Raw genomic sequence first — 14790 nt, forward strand, 5'->3', positions numbered from 1 at the left:
ACAAAGAGGCCATTTCTTAAAAGAGCAAGAGGGAAAAGACTAAAACAACATTTTCGCCCATCAAACTAGAAAACATGTCGTCACTGTCACTTACGACTGATGGACGCTGCAGTTGTAGAAGACAAAGTCGACACTGGCAAACTTCTTGCCCGTCTCCTTGGACTTCAGGTAAAGTTTCACCACCCGCTTGTCACCTGCATATCAGAAACAGGGAAGCAGCCAGATTAACAGTTATTCTGCTCTCTCTGAAGGCTTAAAAGAGAAAAGTCCAAGTCAAACACATTAGCAAACAATTACATTCGTATCTAAAAACTACTTTAAAAACAGAATAAACACGGGCGTAAATTAAAACAACTTATTTGTCGATACAGAGTGACACTTCTGTATTCCACTTTTGTGCCCTTAACAGACAACACATACACAAAGACATACTGCAGCCTAGCAACACACTACTCATGTCACACCCACAGTAGGGTGGCATTAAAAATAGCAGCACCAATCAGTGTTTGGATGCCAAGGCTGATGAGAACTCATAATGGGGCATAATGGGCTCAGTTGAAGAACTACTGTGATGTTGCTTTGAGGAAACTTAGTGCTCGCTATGTGACATGTTTTCGGTGCTTTGAATGCGAATACAAAACAAGTTTTTTTATTACCATCTTTGTGGTGTGACAGAATTGGACATAAAACAGGTGCATAATCTCTGGGAAAAAAATGATGTCGATATTTTTAAACATTACGCTAAACCACACTGAAGTTGCTGCTTTGAAATGAAGTTAAGCACAAAACCAGTCTTTCAGATAAATAAAATGAAAGTGACATCAGTGCACAATGGTTGATAATGGGAATACAAAAACAGTTCTATTTTCAGTAGATAAAGCTGGACTTGTGTTTAGGCTTCAGAAAGCAAGTGTGTGGCTTTTATTGAAACTGACAAGGAATACTGAATATAGACATGCAAAGCAAATCAACTAGTAACATTACAATTCTGTTCTAAAGCTCAAGTGTACTACAAGATCCTTTAGGAGGGCACACATCTGCTACATCTGATGGTGAATATACAGTACAGAATGGCATGGAAATAAGATGATCAAGAGGCCAAAGAAACCAACAAAGATGTATCAAAAAGATTTTGTGTCTACATTCTTCAAGCATGTCACCAAAACTTGCCATAACCATAGCCACACATCTCAGTGCTACCACCCAATGACCTCATCACTCATTGCCCTTCCTGCCCTGACCTTTGTTTCGAGTGATTGGGGCGATGTCCCGGGCAGAAGGAGACAGGCAGAAGATGTGTCCACCCTGGATCTGTCCCTCTGTCTCCACATAGTCCTCAAAGGAGCAGTTGACCCCCGCTGACAGATCGGGCACATTGCGAGCTTGGAGGACCAGCTACGGGTGGGAGGGGGAGAGGGAGAAGGAGAGAGCAAGAGCGAGAGAATCAGTACCCAGTGCTTGATCAATGGAAGGACACGGTGTACATGGATTGTTATAAGATATGACATGAGGGTTAATGGCTGTTGGGACAGAAGGGGAGTGATACATGGGTATGTGTATGTGTGACAGTTACAGGAATAAAAGAGTGAGCGCATGTGCGTATGCATCAGTCACTGGAGTGGCCATTTCGAGCAAGGTTAATGTGTACAAGTTAATGTGCAGAATGAAAGCGAGGCTAACTGTAATCAGTCAACCCTATATGATTACACCGAGGAGCCACTGATGGAACGAGACCTCGAAAAGCTCAGAGTAAGAATTACGAGGGCACAGAAAGCAGATTTCTAATTAAATCTGCTGTAAATATTCAAAAGTGACTTTTTTGGTGTAATTTCCTAAAGAATCCATGACATAAGATTGCATTTATATCCCAGTGAAAACTGGCAACACTGTACACCAGATATAGAGACGCACACCGTTTCTTGCTTTGCTCATTTCTCTGTAATTCCATTATGTTGTACCAATTTGATGATAGGACGAATTCAATCATTTTACCAAAAAACTGATAGTATCTAACAAACGTCATATTAGTACAAATTAATGAACAAAGCTCATTTGTCTTAAAAAAAAAAAAAAAAAGGCACAGTGGACACAGAAGATTTCACAGAGCTATTGAGAAGGTGAACGTTAACTATAACGTCACCTTTAAATAAACCAGCTACTTATCTGCTGAAAAATCCTCATGCATCATACAACCAGCCTAAACCATTTTGAGACGACACTAACCTTAGTTTGACATTTTGGGAAATGCCACCCTGTCTCTGTCAAATAACAGTAACTAAATCTGTCTACCGGCACCTCTAAAGCTCACTGATTATTATGTTATGTTATGCTTGCTCGTTTAGTCTGAAAACAACAACATGACATTTTAACAGCGGGTTACGTGCCAGGCCATTTCTTGGCTGCACCCGACAACTTTGCCTCGCTTCACCAAGTTAGAGTGGGACACACAACCTTACACTTTTTTTTTTTTTATACCAGTGAAGACATAAATCTAATGTTTAGGAGGTTTTTGAGTTCTGGCCATTTTACAGTCTTTCTGCTCAAGTAAGATATCTGTGTGCACTGAAACAGGAAGACATACCTGGACTTCAGACATCGTGACAGAAATATTTCTCGGCTGAACAGTTAGCTCCACACACTGTCTCTGGTCAGAGGCAAACCTCTGAGGCTCTCCTGCCCGCTCACAGTGGTCCTTACGTGAACATCTGGGAAACAGCAAGACAAGAAACGAAAGATTAAAAAAGATGAAAAATGTATAGTAATTACAAGAAGAAAGGTAAGGAGAACGGGGTAAAAGAAAATGAGCTTGACAAGAGGTGAGAGGAGGAAAGAGGCAACAGTGGACACAAGAAACTGTTAAACTAATATGACAATCATATTAAGATGATAAACACGCACAGCCATCACAGTCACACAGAAACGGGAGCAATAATAAAAGACAAATAGGCTAATAGCTTCCCCCAGCCATTACTGTAGGGCTTTAGATCATTACCTTATTGGTCGTGACATTTGTGCAAGAACTGCCAAGTTACAAGACCAATCAGCTCGCCTCATCTTTTCACTTTACAGGCCCACCCAATTCACACTTCTCAGGAGATGTACAGGCGATCGTTAAAGTTTCCCTGAACACTAAAAAATGATGCAATTTCCTACCAGATGCATATCAAAGGGGTCAGCAATTTCACCCACGCTTATTAAAAGCCAACTGATCATGCTAAAAATCAGCATTCAGCCCCGTATCGTAGTGGCTTTACTATAAGCAATTCATAATGCATTAGCTATCACTTTCACCTTTGCGCTAACAACATCTGGTCCCAGCGGTAAGAAGAAAATGCTGATGCAGCGTACTGCAAGTCCTTAACAATAATAGAGAGCCAGAAAAAATGCTAACTGCTTCCTTCATACAGCGGTGCCCCCATTCCCTCATTTAGTTAGCCTTCACTCACGGTCGGGAAGAAAAAGCTGTCACCAAGCACCCACCTGAGAGTCCCTGACATACACACACTGTAAGGCATTAGCAGAAAGTAGAAAGATTTGTACACCTTTTCTTATTAGGAACCCTTTTCCCTTCTACTGCTCTTCTGATGTGTGCGACTGTGTATTCGTGTGAATGAAGCGTTTCCCCCGTTTCAATTCCATGTGTCCAAATGGCGGGCTGTCACTGAATTAAGTCCATCATGACTGTATGTGTAATTTCAAATGTGTGATAGTCTCCTGAAATGGGTAAAAACAAGTAGTTTGTGTATGTGCTTGTGCATGCCTTGAGGAGAGACGGTTTGGTGATACGTACTATAAGTTTAATTAATGTAATGAAGAGATGGCTTTACGCCCAAAGCTTGAGGCATTCCAAATGTGGTTTAACATGCTGTCACCTCTCAATAACATGCAACTGTTCTCGCCTTACAGTGTGTGCACACAAACCTTCCAGTCAAACAGAAAGAATGACGAGATTGCAGGTAAACAGTGTTAAAATGTATCACTACACTCTTATGAGGGCTAAGCTCAATTTTCCGACTGCAAATCCCTCTATTACATATCTAACCTTAAACAGTAATCTTATAGCAAACAAGACTTAATCCAAAAACCAAAGACTGACAAAGAGACTAATTCTAAAATCTGTAAAATCTGTTCCTGCAAAAGTCTGCAGGTGTACAATACCATGCTCACACACACAAAACTGGCTCAATAACACTGAGAAAAATAGTTCTAATAATGTAAGCTGTCATGTTCTGTTAGTATTTATTGGAAGCATGCAGCAGCTGTAAAATTTAAATTTCCTCTTGAGTGATAATTAAAGGACTAATTTAAGCTTGTTAGAAGAATTTTATTAAATCTATAACAAACATTTACAAAAGAGCTGTTTTGGAGATTAGGGTGTCATCACAGTTTGTTGGGTAAAAGCCTACTAAGTATAATATAAAACTTTTCAGGTTGTTGCTTCCATTCCTAATGTGATCTTCTGAACTAAAACAGCCAACACTGCTTTCTCTGCTATCTACAGTGTAATGCAATAGGCTACATATGAAGTGCACCAGGATGGAGTATGTTAATACGTGCAGCACTTACACATTGTGAAGAACACACCATCCACAGTGAGGGTCTCTGGAGCCCAAACACTCCCCGCAAGTGGTGTACTGCTCACAGCTCTCTACTGGAACTCTCACCACCTACGGAGAGAGGAAGCAGGGAAGAGAGACAAGAGATATAGAGCAGGGAGGCAATTAGTGTCTTCACAATCAAACTCATAAAATGAAGAGTATATTCAGCCGGATGGAGGTAAGAATTTGACAGCTTATCAGACTCCTATTTAAAACATGCAATCAGCAAACAGTTAGTGTGTGTTTGTCTCAGTGTGTGTGTTCCTGAGAGAGACTAAGTGCTAGTCGGTGAGAGGTGTATATGTGTGGGTCTTTGTGCTTATATGTGCTGTGGTGAACCATTTCAGCAATGTGTGACAGCCTCCAGTCAAGCATGTACAGGAGAGGCCTCGCAGTGCATCATGGGACAGCTGAAAGGTGAACATGATAAAAGTGCTGTGATTGACAGGTGACCTCAAAAACCAACAGGAGGCAGAGGACCAGAAGGACAGACCCAGTGTGTTTGTGTGTGTGTGCGTGCGTGCGCACATGTACAAGGGAAATCTGTACAAAGCCTGTGCAACAAAGCTTTAGTGCATCAATGTGACATTACTCGCGCTGTGTGTTTGTGTGTGTGTACGAGTGTGATGATAGTCTGCAGATGTTGCCTACGAAACCAGATTAAGTGTGCAAGTTTAGCCCTCCACTTCAGTTAAAGGTGACGACAGATTGTTCACAACACGGTCCCAGTGAACGTGAAAGAATGCGTGTGTGTTTCAAGATATTAACAGGTTGAGCTTGTTCAAGAGTGTGACACACCCCGAAAGCAAATGCTGAGAATGTTAGTGGGCAACAAAGTAAGCGTGTGTGTTTGTATCTGTTGCAAGTGTCAGCACCACATCCAACTTTTCTTCACCATTGGGCCCCCAAGTTGATGATTTGCTGGAAGCCCATTTCATGGTGTGTGTGTGTGTGTGTGTGTGTGTGTGTGTGTGTGTGTGTGTGTGTGTGTGTGTGTGTGTGTGTGTGTAAGAAAACGTGAGTGTGTATCAAGTTGCCACTGCAGACTGGTTCTAAATCATGCAGCATAGAGAGGGCCAGCTGATCACTAAGTAAAAGCATTTAACAATCTTTCCCCTGGGTAACACTTTCACATCACACAGACAGATTTAACCATGAGAACCTCATCCAAGTGGTATGTGGAGGGACTAAAGTGGTGTCTTTTTTATGAGGTAGGGATTTGGGGGGGTTGGGGGGCAGAGCGATAAGAGAAAAGAAAAACACGGAAGAGAAAAGAGCAGAGGCCTGAGGCTTAAGATAAAGGTGGTTAGCAGCAGGACGGTAAACAGGTGGACAAAGGAATAGAGGAGTGAAATATTAAACTGGGGCCAGGATTCCTCTGCAAGCTGCAAGTACAACTGAGATATGAGATAGATGTGACATGATGGAACTAATTTCTGCTTCAAATGCCTTGCGGCAAACTGGCTTTGGGGCTTTGTGAAGGCTCACAGGACAGAAAAACAAAAACACTTGACACTATACGCTATCATAGCACTTTCTATCCTCTATTTCCTGAGTGCATATCTATTTGTTTACACTATATGATTCTTGTGCCTATATCACTGTTTGTAGCCATCATCCTGAGCACCTCATCTATTAGTCAATGTAGACCTCAGTACAGTAGATGAAATGACGCAAACAAGATATGGTGCTGGACTGTAAGGCAAACGAGGAAGGTGGTAATCTACTGGAAGTGCTGGCTGCATGGATGAGAAGTCAAAGAGAAGTCTAATGGAAGACAGTGCGAATTGGCAAGGACATTTTGCTGAGTAGATGGGATATGGTGGCAGACGCCTGCTATGTGTCATTGTCAAATTGAGTGTGAGTCTAGTTTTCATCTGCAAGGAGAGTTGAAAGAAGGATGGAACAGGGGACTGGGTCTTTTGGTGTCTTTGATAATAAAAGAATGACAGGGGTGGAAAGAAGTGTGAATGAATTAAGACATGATGGATAGAAGGGGAGAAAAGCAGCTTGAGTTTAGGATATGTGATTGGACACCTTATAGGAGGTCTCTATGACTCAACAAAAAAAATAGGAAATCGAAAGGAAAGAATTATGTGTTCCACATATCATCACATATACCAGCCAATTCCTCCACTCACCGTAATTCACCGTGACTCTGATTAAGGACAATGATCCACATAAATCATACTAACGCTACGGGTCCTTGGTGAGCTAGCATAATCTTATCATGGCCCTGTGTAATGATAGGTATGACCTATTGTTCACATTCGTTCCTACAGTAGCAGTGGTGAAGACACTGCGGGCTCAGCTGAGTGGTAGTGACTCAAATCGTAGGGAAGAAATTAAGAAACTATAGTGGTTGTTTTCCCCAGTGGGTAAATAAAATGCTTTCCAATAGCTGTGAAAGTATGTGAATGACGTATGATACAAGAAGATACAATAAAAAATAAATAAATAAATAAAAACCTTAAAAAGAGGTCAGTTTCTCCCTCTGTTAGGAATACAGGCACACACACTTATCCTCACTGTCTCCCTCTTCCTATCTCTCTTGATGGCTCTTTTAATGAAAGCCAATTCCTGACAGCGCGCCACATTACTCCTTTAAATGACCTTATAAACCAAGCCCGCCATCTCCTCTCTCTTGACTTCTCCTTATTTACAATAGCATCCACTGCTGTAGCTCAATTCTCCTTTTCTTGCTCCTACTTCCTCTGTTGTCAACCTTCTACCCTGACCATATCACAATGCCATGACATCTCCTTTCAGCTATAAACTTTCCACCTTTCCCCTTCAATCTGTTTTTACAGAGCGCTATCACCTGCTTTTAAACGTCCAGCTAACAGGCTTTGTGACGGTCACCCCCAAAACCCAGAGGAACTGTAAAGCTTTCAGCGCAGCTTTTCATTGGTTGTAAACTGTAAAGACATAAAAGGATCGGCCTTGTTGCGGCTTCTCTTTTCTTTTTTTTTTAAACATTCAAACACAGAGAGAGGCTGGAGAAGAGGAGAGAAGGAGGGGGTGTAGCTGTAGATGTCTGCAAGAAAAGAGACTGGGTTATACTGTCAGGGGGCCAAGAAGAAGAAATCACTGCTTGTTTTCAGTTATTTTCAGATAAATACTTGAGACTGCATCATAATTTGGCAATGCCTGTGCCTCACTATAGAACCACCACCAAATCTCTCGTGCTTAACACTACTTAAAATGGCTGTAATGCTGCAATTCAGCAAACAGTAGAAAGTGCTGAAATTTGATTCTTACAGGAAAGCCTCAAAAGGTTAGCTTGAAGGACATCACTGGGTCAATTTTCCACAGATTCTTCTTAAATGCACACAGCTTTTATCAAAGCAACAATAAAAATCTCAAACACGTGGCTTTTTATTGCTTCTCTACTTTCATCTAAACTTTGTTCTGTGATCTTTACACAAAAAATAACTACACAACATTTTCCTTGAAGTTTTTTTTCCCTTTGCCAACATCTTGGGAGCAGAGATGGGGAAGCAAGGGAGAAAGAAAACAGCAAGATGAGTAGGGTCAGCTCCTCGTCATCATTCCTCTGTGACTTCTTTTCTCTAAGCTGACATTAACCACACCTGCATTCTTTCAATAACCGTCAATCAGCGTGCACTCTCTCCCGGCTTAATCTGTGCTGGCAGTGAATAGCTGTGTGCAACAATGAAATCAATACCCATCCACACAGCCACTAAACACTCCAGGAGGACACAGAAATAGAAACAAAGACAGATACAACTATTTGTTAGGGTAAAACTTCACTAAACACGTTGTGGCTGTCATTACTTTGCAGTGACAGTAACTGGTGTTGTCGTCTTCTGCTGTGGCAACAGTGTATCATCCCGGCAACATTAGAAATTGGAGTGCTGAACTCCCAGTATATCCATGCAAGTGAGCCAGTTCTTCAAGTGCTAGAATACCAGGTCAGGAGAGCAAGTGTGTGTACATGAGGGCGGGGGGGTCGTATCAAAGGCTGGGTTAGCATGTGTGCATTGACTGGATTGTAAGGGGCTTACAAGATCAATGGCAAGCAAGACTAGGCTTGATGTGTTGACTGATTGGAGATAAGCAGGAAAGCAAACAAGACTGGCACTGAAAAGAAAGGAGAGATGCTGTAGATGGCTAAGAAATGCCAAAGTGAAAGAAACAAAATGCAAGAAGCAACAATCGCGGTGTCCCATCAGAAACTTATCTGCTGTCACATTGTTTACTGATAGATGTCGAAATACTACATAACTGTAAGAATTCAGTGATGTAGCAATACAAAGAGCCAAGTTTAAGCCTTTATGTACGGCAAGAAAGCTGTAATTTTTCTCTCAGAACAGTGTTTTTTCACTTGGCACCCTTTGACTCATTCCCCTCTATCTATTATTTCTTTTATATTGTGCTTTATGTGCCGTTTCTTGTTTCTGAACAGTTCGACTTCTCTTTCACCCTCATTCTTTATTTCTTTCACTGGACTCAGATTTTGTTTTCTCTCTTCTGAAACACACTGATGAAAACAAGAAGCAGGCCTATATAACTACATATTTATTTGCCATTTGCATTTGTGTATGTTATGAATTCAAGGATGACAGCTAAAATCCAAACTATCCTACAAGGCATTTGTGTTAATTCTGAAGTCAGTGCAACAGTAAATCAGCAATATGAAATTTTGAACCAACAAAACAAAAGTGAGAAAAAGAAAAAAAAACTTTTAAGATCTGGGAACCAATCTCTCTCCATCAACACCTTCATCACATGGACTTTCCCATCAGCTCTTCTAAAAGGAGCTATTCTCAACAATAAGTCAATATACTCTCAGTCTTTGTGTATCCATTTGTCCATTACACTCTGTCCCTTTGGTGAGAAGGAGCCCGACAGAAAGAGAGAGGAGACAGAAGAACGAAGCAGGATGAGGGAGTAAGTGGGGAAAAAAATAGAGACGAAGACAAAGCATGAGACAGAGATTGAAAAACTGTAGAAAACAAAGAGCTGGAACAAAGAGACTGTAAAGGGAGAAAAAGAGGTAAATGTGACCGGCTAAGGTAGACAGGCCTAGGGGTCTTCTAATTAAGTGAGGATGGGAGAGGCCGTCTGCCTGGTAAATGACTCTGTCACTTTAGTAAATGGACTTGGTGAGGAGTGAGGAGCCACACAGCTGGCATTTCCATTAGCACTGCCAAGCAACCCACCACCATATACACAGAGAGAGAAGCAGAGAAGAGGAAGAGGGAGGCAAAAAAGGGGGGACAAATGCTGCTTTTCTTTATTTGCGCTCACAAGAGCTGCTGTGTGGAAGTCATGCCTGGGAGGTGTATAACAGATAGTGTTTTTGTGGAGAGAGAACCTAAATCTGCCTGATTGGCTTTGCTTTCATATGCAACCCGTCATTCAAAATTTGTTACCGATATATATTTATAAAAAGCTACAGAAGTCCAAAGACGTGTTCAGACGTTTTTTGGGGGTGTTTTTCAGATCAATAATATATTTACACGAAGTACTGAAAACACTATGTATGGTGTAGGTGAGGGAAATGCCAAGGCAGTGTGGAGGAAGCCGCATACACGGCTCCCACTCACTATTGGCAAATACACAGAACTAATAAGTGTGCTATTTGCACATCAGCTGAATCAAATGCCACAAAAATTACTTATAAGTTTGTGATTTAAGTGAGAAGTAAGTCACAAATGCAAAACGTACAGAATTTTCTATTTGAAGACACTGCAACAGTACTTACAAGCCAAGTAGTATTCCTTAAGGCAAGTGCAGTGATCTTCACAGGTCCAATTTGGTTTCACACATTTTTACTGAGAACTAGATTTCTCTCTTTCCCTTAAAAGATATGTTTGCCAAAAATGCAAATGAGTTGAAGTGAAATAAAACAATCAGTACTTACAGCCCCGCTTATTGTGTGCAAATGTCTTTCTAGTTCCATTTATCAGCGTCGTATTCTTTCCTGTTGTAATTTATGACAGTAAAACCAGAAAGAAACATGCTTTTCTGCTTTTCCACTCAGCTTTCCCCCTATTTGATACTTTATAACCGGGGTCTGACGAGGCCTGCTGTGCATGAATCTGAAAAGAAATTTGACTCAAATTCAAAACAATTCCCTGTGCTGTCATGCATGAGCGACATTTCATTGTTCTACTCAGTGTGACTTCTGGTTAATGCATGAAACTGAGTAGTATAGTGTGCCACTAGGAGCAGCACCATTGGCTATACCAGCTGTTGATTGGCCTCGTTCAAATCAGTCAGGGCCATATCCCTACACCCAATCACCGTGAAGCAACAGGAGAACCGACTGTACGGCCGATTGATAGTGATTGAGAAGGAAGGCGAGGAGGGGGAGAAGCCATTAACCTCCCTATCCATCTCACCCACTTTTCTAACCATATCAGTCGCTCTATCACACCATCCTTTGGGAAAAGATGGTAAAGTATAACAGAGAAAGATGAGAGAAAGACAGAGCTATCTAGTGGCAAGTTAGACTTCCATTAGGGCTGATAGCATCACACACAAGACAAGTGTCCGAGCACACTTTCTGATGAGGCGCGCACACGTTCAAGACTATTGCAGGGATTAAAAAAAAAAAAAAGAAATGCAACAGTGAATGATCTGATATGAACAAGGGCAGTGAGAGGAAAAGCAGGAAACACAATTAAGAGAAAAAGAGAGAAAAAGAGATAAGTGAGGTTAGAGACACTGAAACCATCCCTGCCTGTGTAATGATGCCATCTTGGCCAATTTTGTCTCATGTCTCTGAAGGATTTACTAATATTTCACTCAATTTTGTCCCTTCATCAAGTCACAAAAGAGGGAACTAGAGGTGCAACAGACAATTTTCACAGTAGTTTATTCTGATTATTTCCCCCCCAGAGTTAAGTCACTGGTTTGTGTAAAATATATATATATATTTATTTATTTATTTTTTAATGTAATCAAATCACCATTCAAGCATGTCTTGATATACACTGGCCTACTGAAATATTCAACCTTATTAAGAATTTGTAAAAGCACTCAGATGATCCATCCATAAATGTAACACAATACAATGTGTTGTGTAGTTGCACAGCAGTCATTTTAATTACAGGTGTAGGTGCTTCATCCTGAGTAGAGAAAGGTGTAGTATTGGTTTGCACTCTTGTAATTGAGTGCCATATATCTGCATGGCTACATGACCAGCTTCCCCCTATTCTAGTCAGTGTACTCCTTTCTCTGCCTCAATGCACCAGGTCTATTAACATTTACATAACAATGACCACATTCTTGCTTAAATTCTGTGTGTAGGACAAATTGACTAGTGACTGTGTACGTGTGCTTAAGTGTTTGGCATAGGATACAAGAGCTCAGGGATCAACATTAAGGCTTATACAGGACAAGTTAGATTTTTTTTTTTCCAAGCCAGTGAAAAAGAAATTAATTTGCTCTACCATACACGTCCAAAAAAACAAAACAATTCTGTGTCTTCATATTATGTGACATGGATTACTTGGCTTTTGGTTAAATAAGAAAATGTTTAATTCAGAATATCAGTGTGGAAACCAAGCAGAGTGTTTGTTTGTGAATAAAACTAAAGAAATAAAGCAGCGCTAAAAACTTGAGAAAAAAATGGTTCTCATCCTCTCTTCATTTACTGCATGCTACACTTACTCTATCGATGATAAAACAAAGTGTCAGCCAACAATGGCTAATGTTTAAACACCACATTATGTGCTTGTTAACTTGAGGAGTTCCTCAGTCAGCCAGAGTTTGATAAATTGTGGAAAATTAATCTTGGAGCCATTTAGAACCGGCTGATTAGCTGTATGTAGTTCACTAAAATGTCAGCTTTGATTGATACAACGAGCTGCTTATTATGTATGTTGATGTCAGTTTGTGCTAATGTGTTTGCTAACGAGATTGGCAGCGAATCAGTAATATGTGAATGTAAACAGACACACACACACACACACACACACAGAGGGGATTGATGTCTAACAAAACTCCACGGGTAAGATGCTACTTGATGAGGCCCTCCTTGCTCAGAGAGCTAACAACACAATACAGACCATTGTTTGCTATTGTAGGGACTCAAACCAACAGCTTGTGAATGTCACAAGAACTTTGTCTGCGAGCACATCCAGTGTAGGACTGCAGATTCCTTGGAGGGATGCAAGTCTCTGTGAAATGTGGAGGGGGAAATCTCTTTCAAATACTGAATGGAGATTCGGACAATGGTGTTAGCCCACACACACAAAAATATACTCAGATCAGCCAAAACATTGAGACCGCTGACAAGTGCAATGAATACAACTGATCATCTTGTTACAATGTAATGATCTACTGGGAACCCAGGGTGCTGGCATTCATGCGTATGTTACTTTGACACGTAAAACAGCACTCAGTTGTATCAGCACCTCTCCCAGGGCAGGGCGATGTTCACCATGAACACCGTAAAGTGGTGGCCTGGCTTTAGAAACTTCACAGATCCCAATCCAACTGAGTATCCACAAAAGGTGCCAGAACAGATCCAGTCTGTGGAAACCTCACCCCACAATTCACAGGACCCCCAGGATCCACTACCAGAGGATACATTGCACATGCCCCAAGGACTCGAGGCTGGCTTCAGTGACACGGCCCATCAATGTATGTTTAGAAATAATGTTTGAAAGCTGAGTTTCTGTCCAAATGTATAGTCATATAAAAGTAAGCAAGCTGAATCAATGCGAGTCTCTGACAATCAGAGGTGCCTCCCTGACACAACAAAGGTTGCCTCATGCATACACAAGATTTTCCTCCCCTGTATCAAGCCTTATAAGTCATTATTGCTTGTTGCCTTCTCACACTTCAAATCCAGTCCCTCATCCAACACCAGAGCAGATGAATATTCATGCTTTCAGCAATTAGCCAGCACCACACACTACAGCACCATAATATGCAAGAGCTGCCATCAAAGACGCAAGGATATGTGCGCCCATGCGTGTATAACACTGAAGGGCTGAGTCAAGGGTGCAAAGATGGACAGAGCAGCATCTGTGGCATCAAATGAAGCCACAGCTTTCTACCTTTTTGGCTCCAAAACAAAAGATGAGATGATTTGAAGACGGGAAGACTTGACTGAGCCAAAACACCACAAGACAATTTCCCCACAGAGGGAGATTTGCACAGAGCAGGGGCTTCAAAAAGTTTGGGTTGAGTCAAAGAGCTACATTGTTCTTCTTGAAGTGTTGAATATTTTTGTGAAAAGAAAAAAAAAAAAAGCTTGAGCAAACCAGCAGCACTTAATGAGCCTGCTAATCTGCATAAAGTATTTTCCCGTTTTTGGTAATAACAGTTATTAATATGTTTATGTGCAATGTATACATGCACTGCTTAGGAGTGAATGACTGGATGCCAACTGGGAGAGACACTTTTGTACATTTGTGCATGTGAACAATGTGATTAAAAAACAAATAACATGCACCAAGTCCATAAGAATCATACAACCCTGACTGCAGTGAGAAATAAGCTGATCTAAATTTCCTGCAATAACACACTGTCTCATCAAACACACACACACAGCAGGCCGTCCTATCCCGCTGTCATATCCTCCATTGATAATAATGACAGTGATGAATATAGCTGGAACAGAGCAAGTCATAAATCACTGGGCCTCACCCCTAACTGTGACTCACTGCCTTAGCCTCCATTTGTGTGTATGTGAGTGGGTGAGGGCAGAAGGGTGGTGGAACTTGTGGTCCACGCATCAGTGGATATGTCCAGTGACACCTTAATGTGCTTGGCTTGTCTGAGGAACCCCCGCAGGCACCCAGCCACACAACCACACACACACACGCTCCCAGGGTGAAGGCAGGGCTGTGTGTCTATCTCACTAGAAAAAAGGGGGCATGGCTATATTCCTCATGCAAACTAGTTGTGTGTTAATGTGTGTGCGTGAGTGTATCAGCATCTTTTAGCAAAAGCAGGCCCTCCTACCCACCACTCCATGTATCTATCCCACAATTTTCCACCTTTGCCTCTTTAAGAACGAGAGAGTATGAGCGTGTCTATCTGGTGGAGAGGGGGGCCATGGCAGCGATAGGGGGAGATCATTAAAAATATGGGAATGGGATCAGTAGAAGGCATTTGAGAGGGGAGGACTCAATTTGGGCTTAGATGGAAATATCAGAGTGTGTGTGTGTGTGTGTGTGTGTGTGTGTGTGTGTGTGTGTGTGTGTGT

At 41.5% G+C, this 14790-nt stretch overlaps 1 protein-coding gene across 4 annotated transcripts in view; it reads right to left on the minus strand.

Moving 5' to 3' along the window:
• Nucleotides 1-14790, minus strand: part of plxna1b (plexin A1b) — a 175638-nt gene that overhangs the window by 74154 nt on the left and 86694 nt on the right. For all 4 annotated transcript variants that reach the window (XM_005731319.1, XM_013910375.1, XM_005731318.1 and 1 more), the window contains exons 5-8: nt 4567-4667; nt 2582-2705; nt 1242-1395; nt 95-194 (exon numbers count right to left, since the gene is read on the minus strand). In XM_005731319.1, coding sequence (XP_005731376.1) covers nt 95-194; nt 1242-1395; nt 2582-2705; nt 4567-4667 — 479 coding nt within the window. The remainder of the gene's footprint in view (nt 1-94; nt 195-1241; nt 1396-2581; nt 2706-4566; nt 4668-14790) is intronic.

The sequence above is a fragment of the Pundamilia nyererei genome, unplaced genomic scaffold (assembly GCF_000239375.1).
Source record: "Pundamilia nyererei isolate P.nyererei 1_Seehausen unplaced genomic scaffold, PunNye1.0 scaffold00042, whole genome shotgun sequence".
NCBI lineage: Eukaryota > Metazoa > Chordata > Actinopteri > Cichliformes > Cichlidae > Pundamilia > Pundamilia nyererei.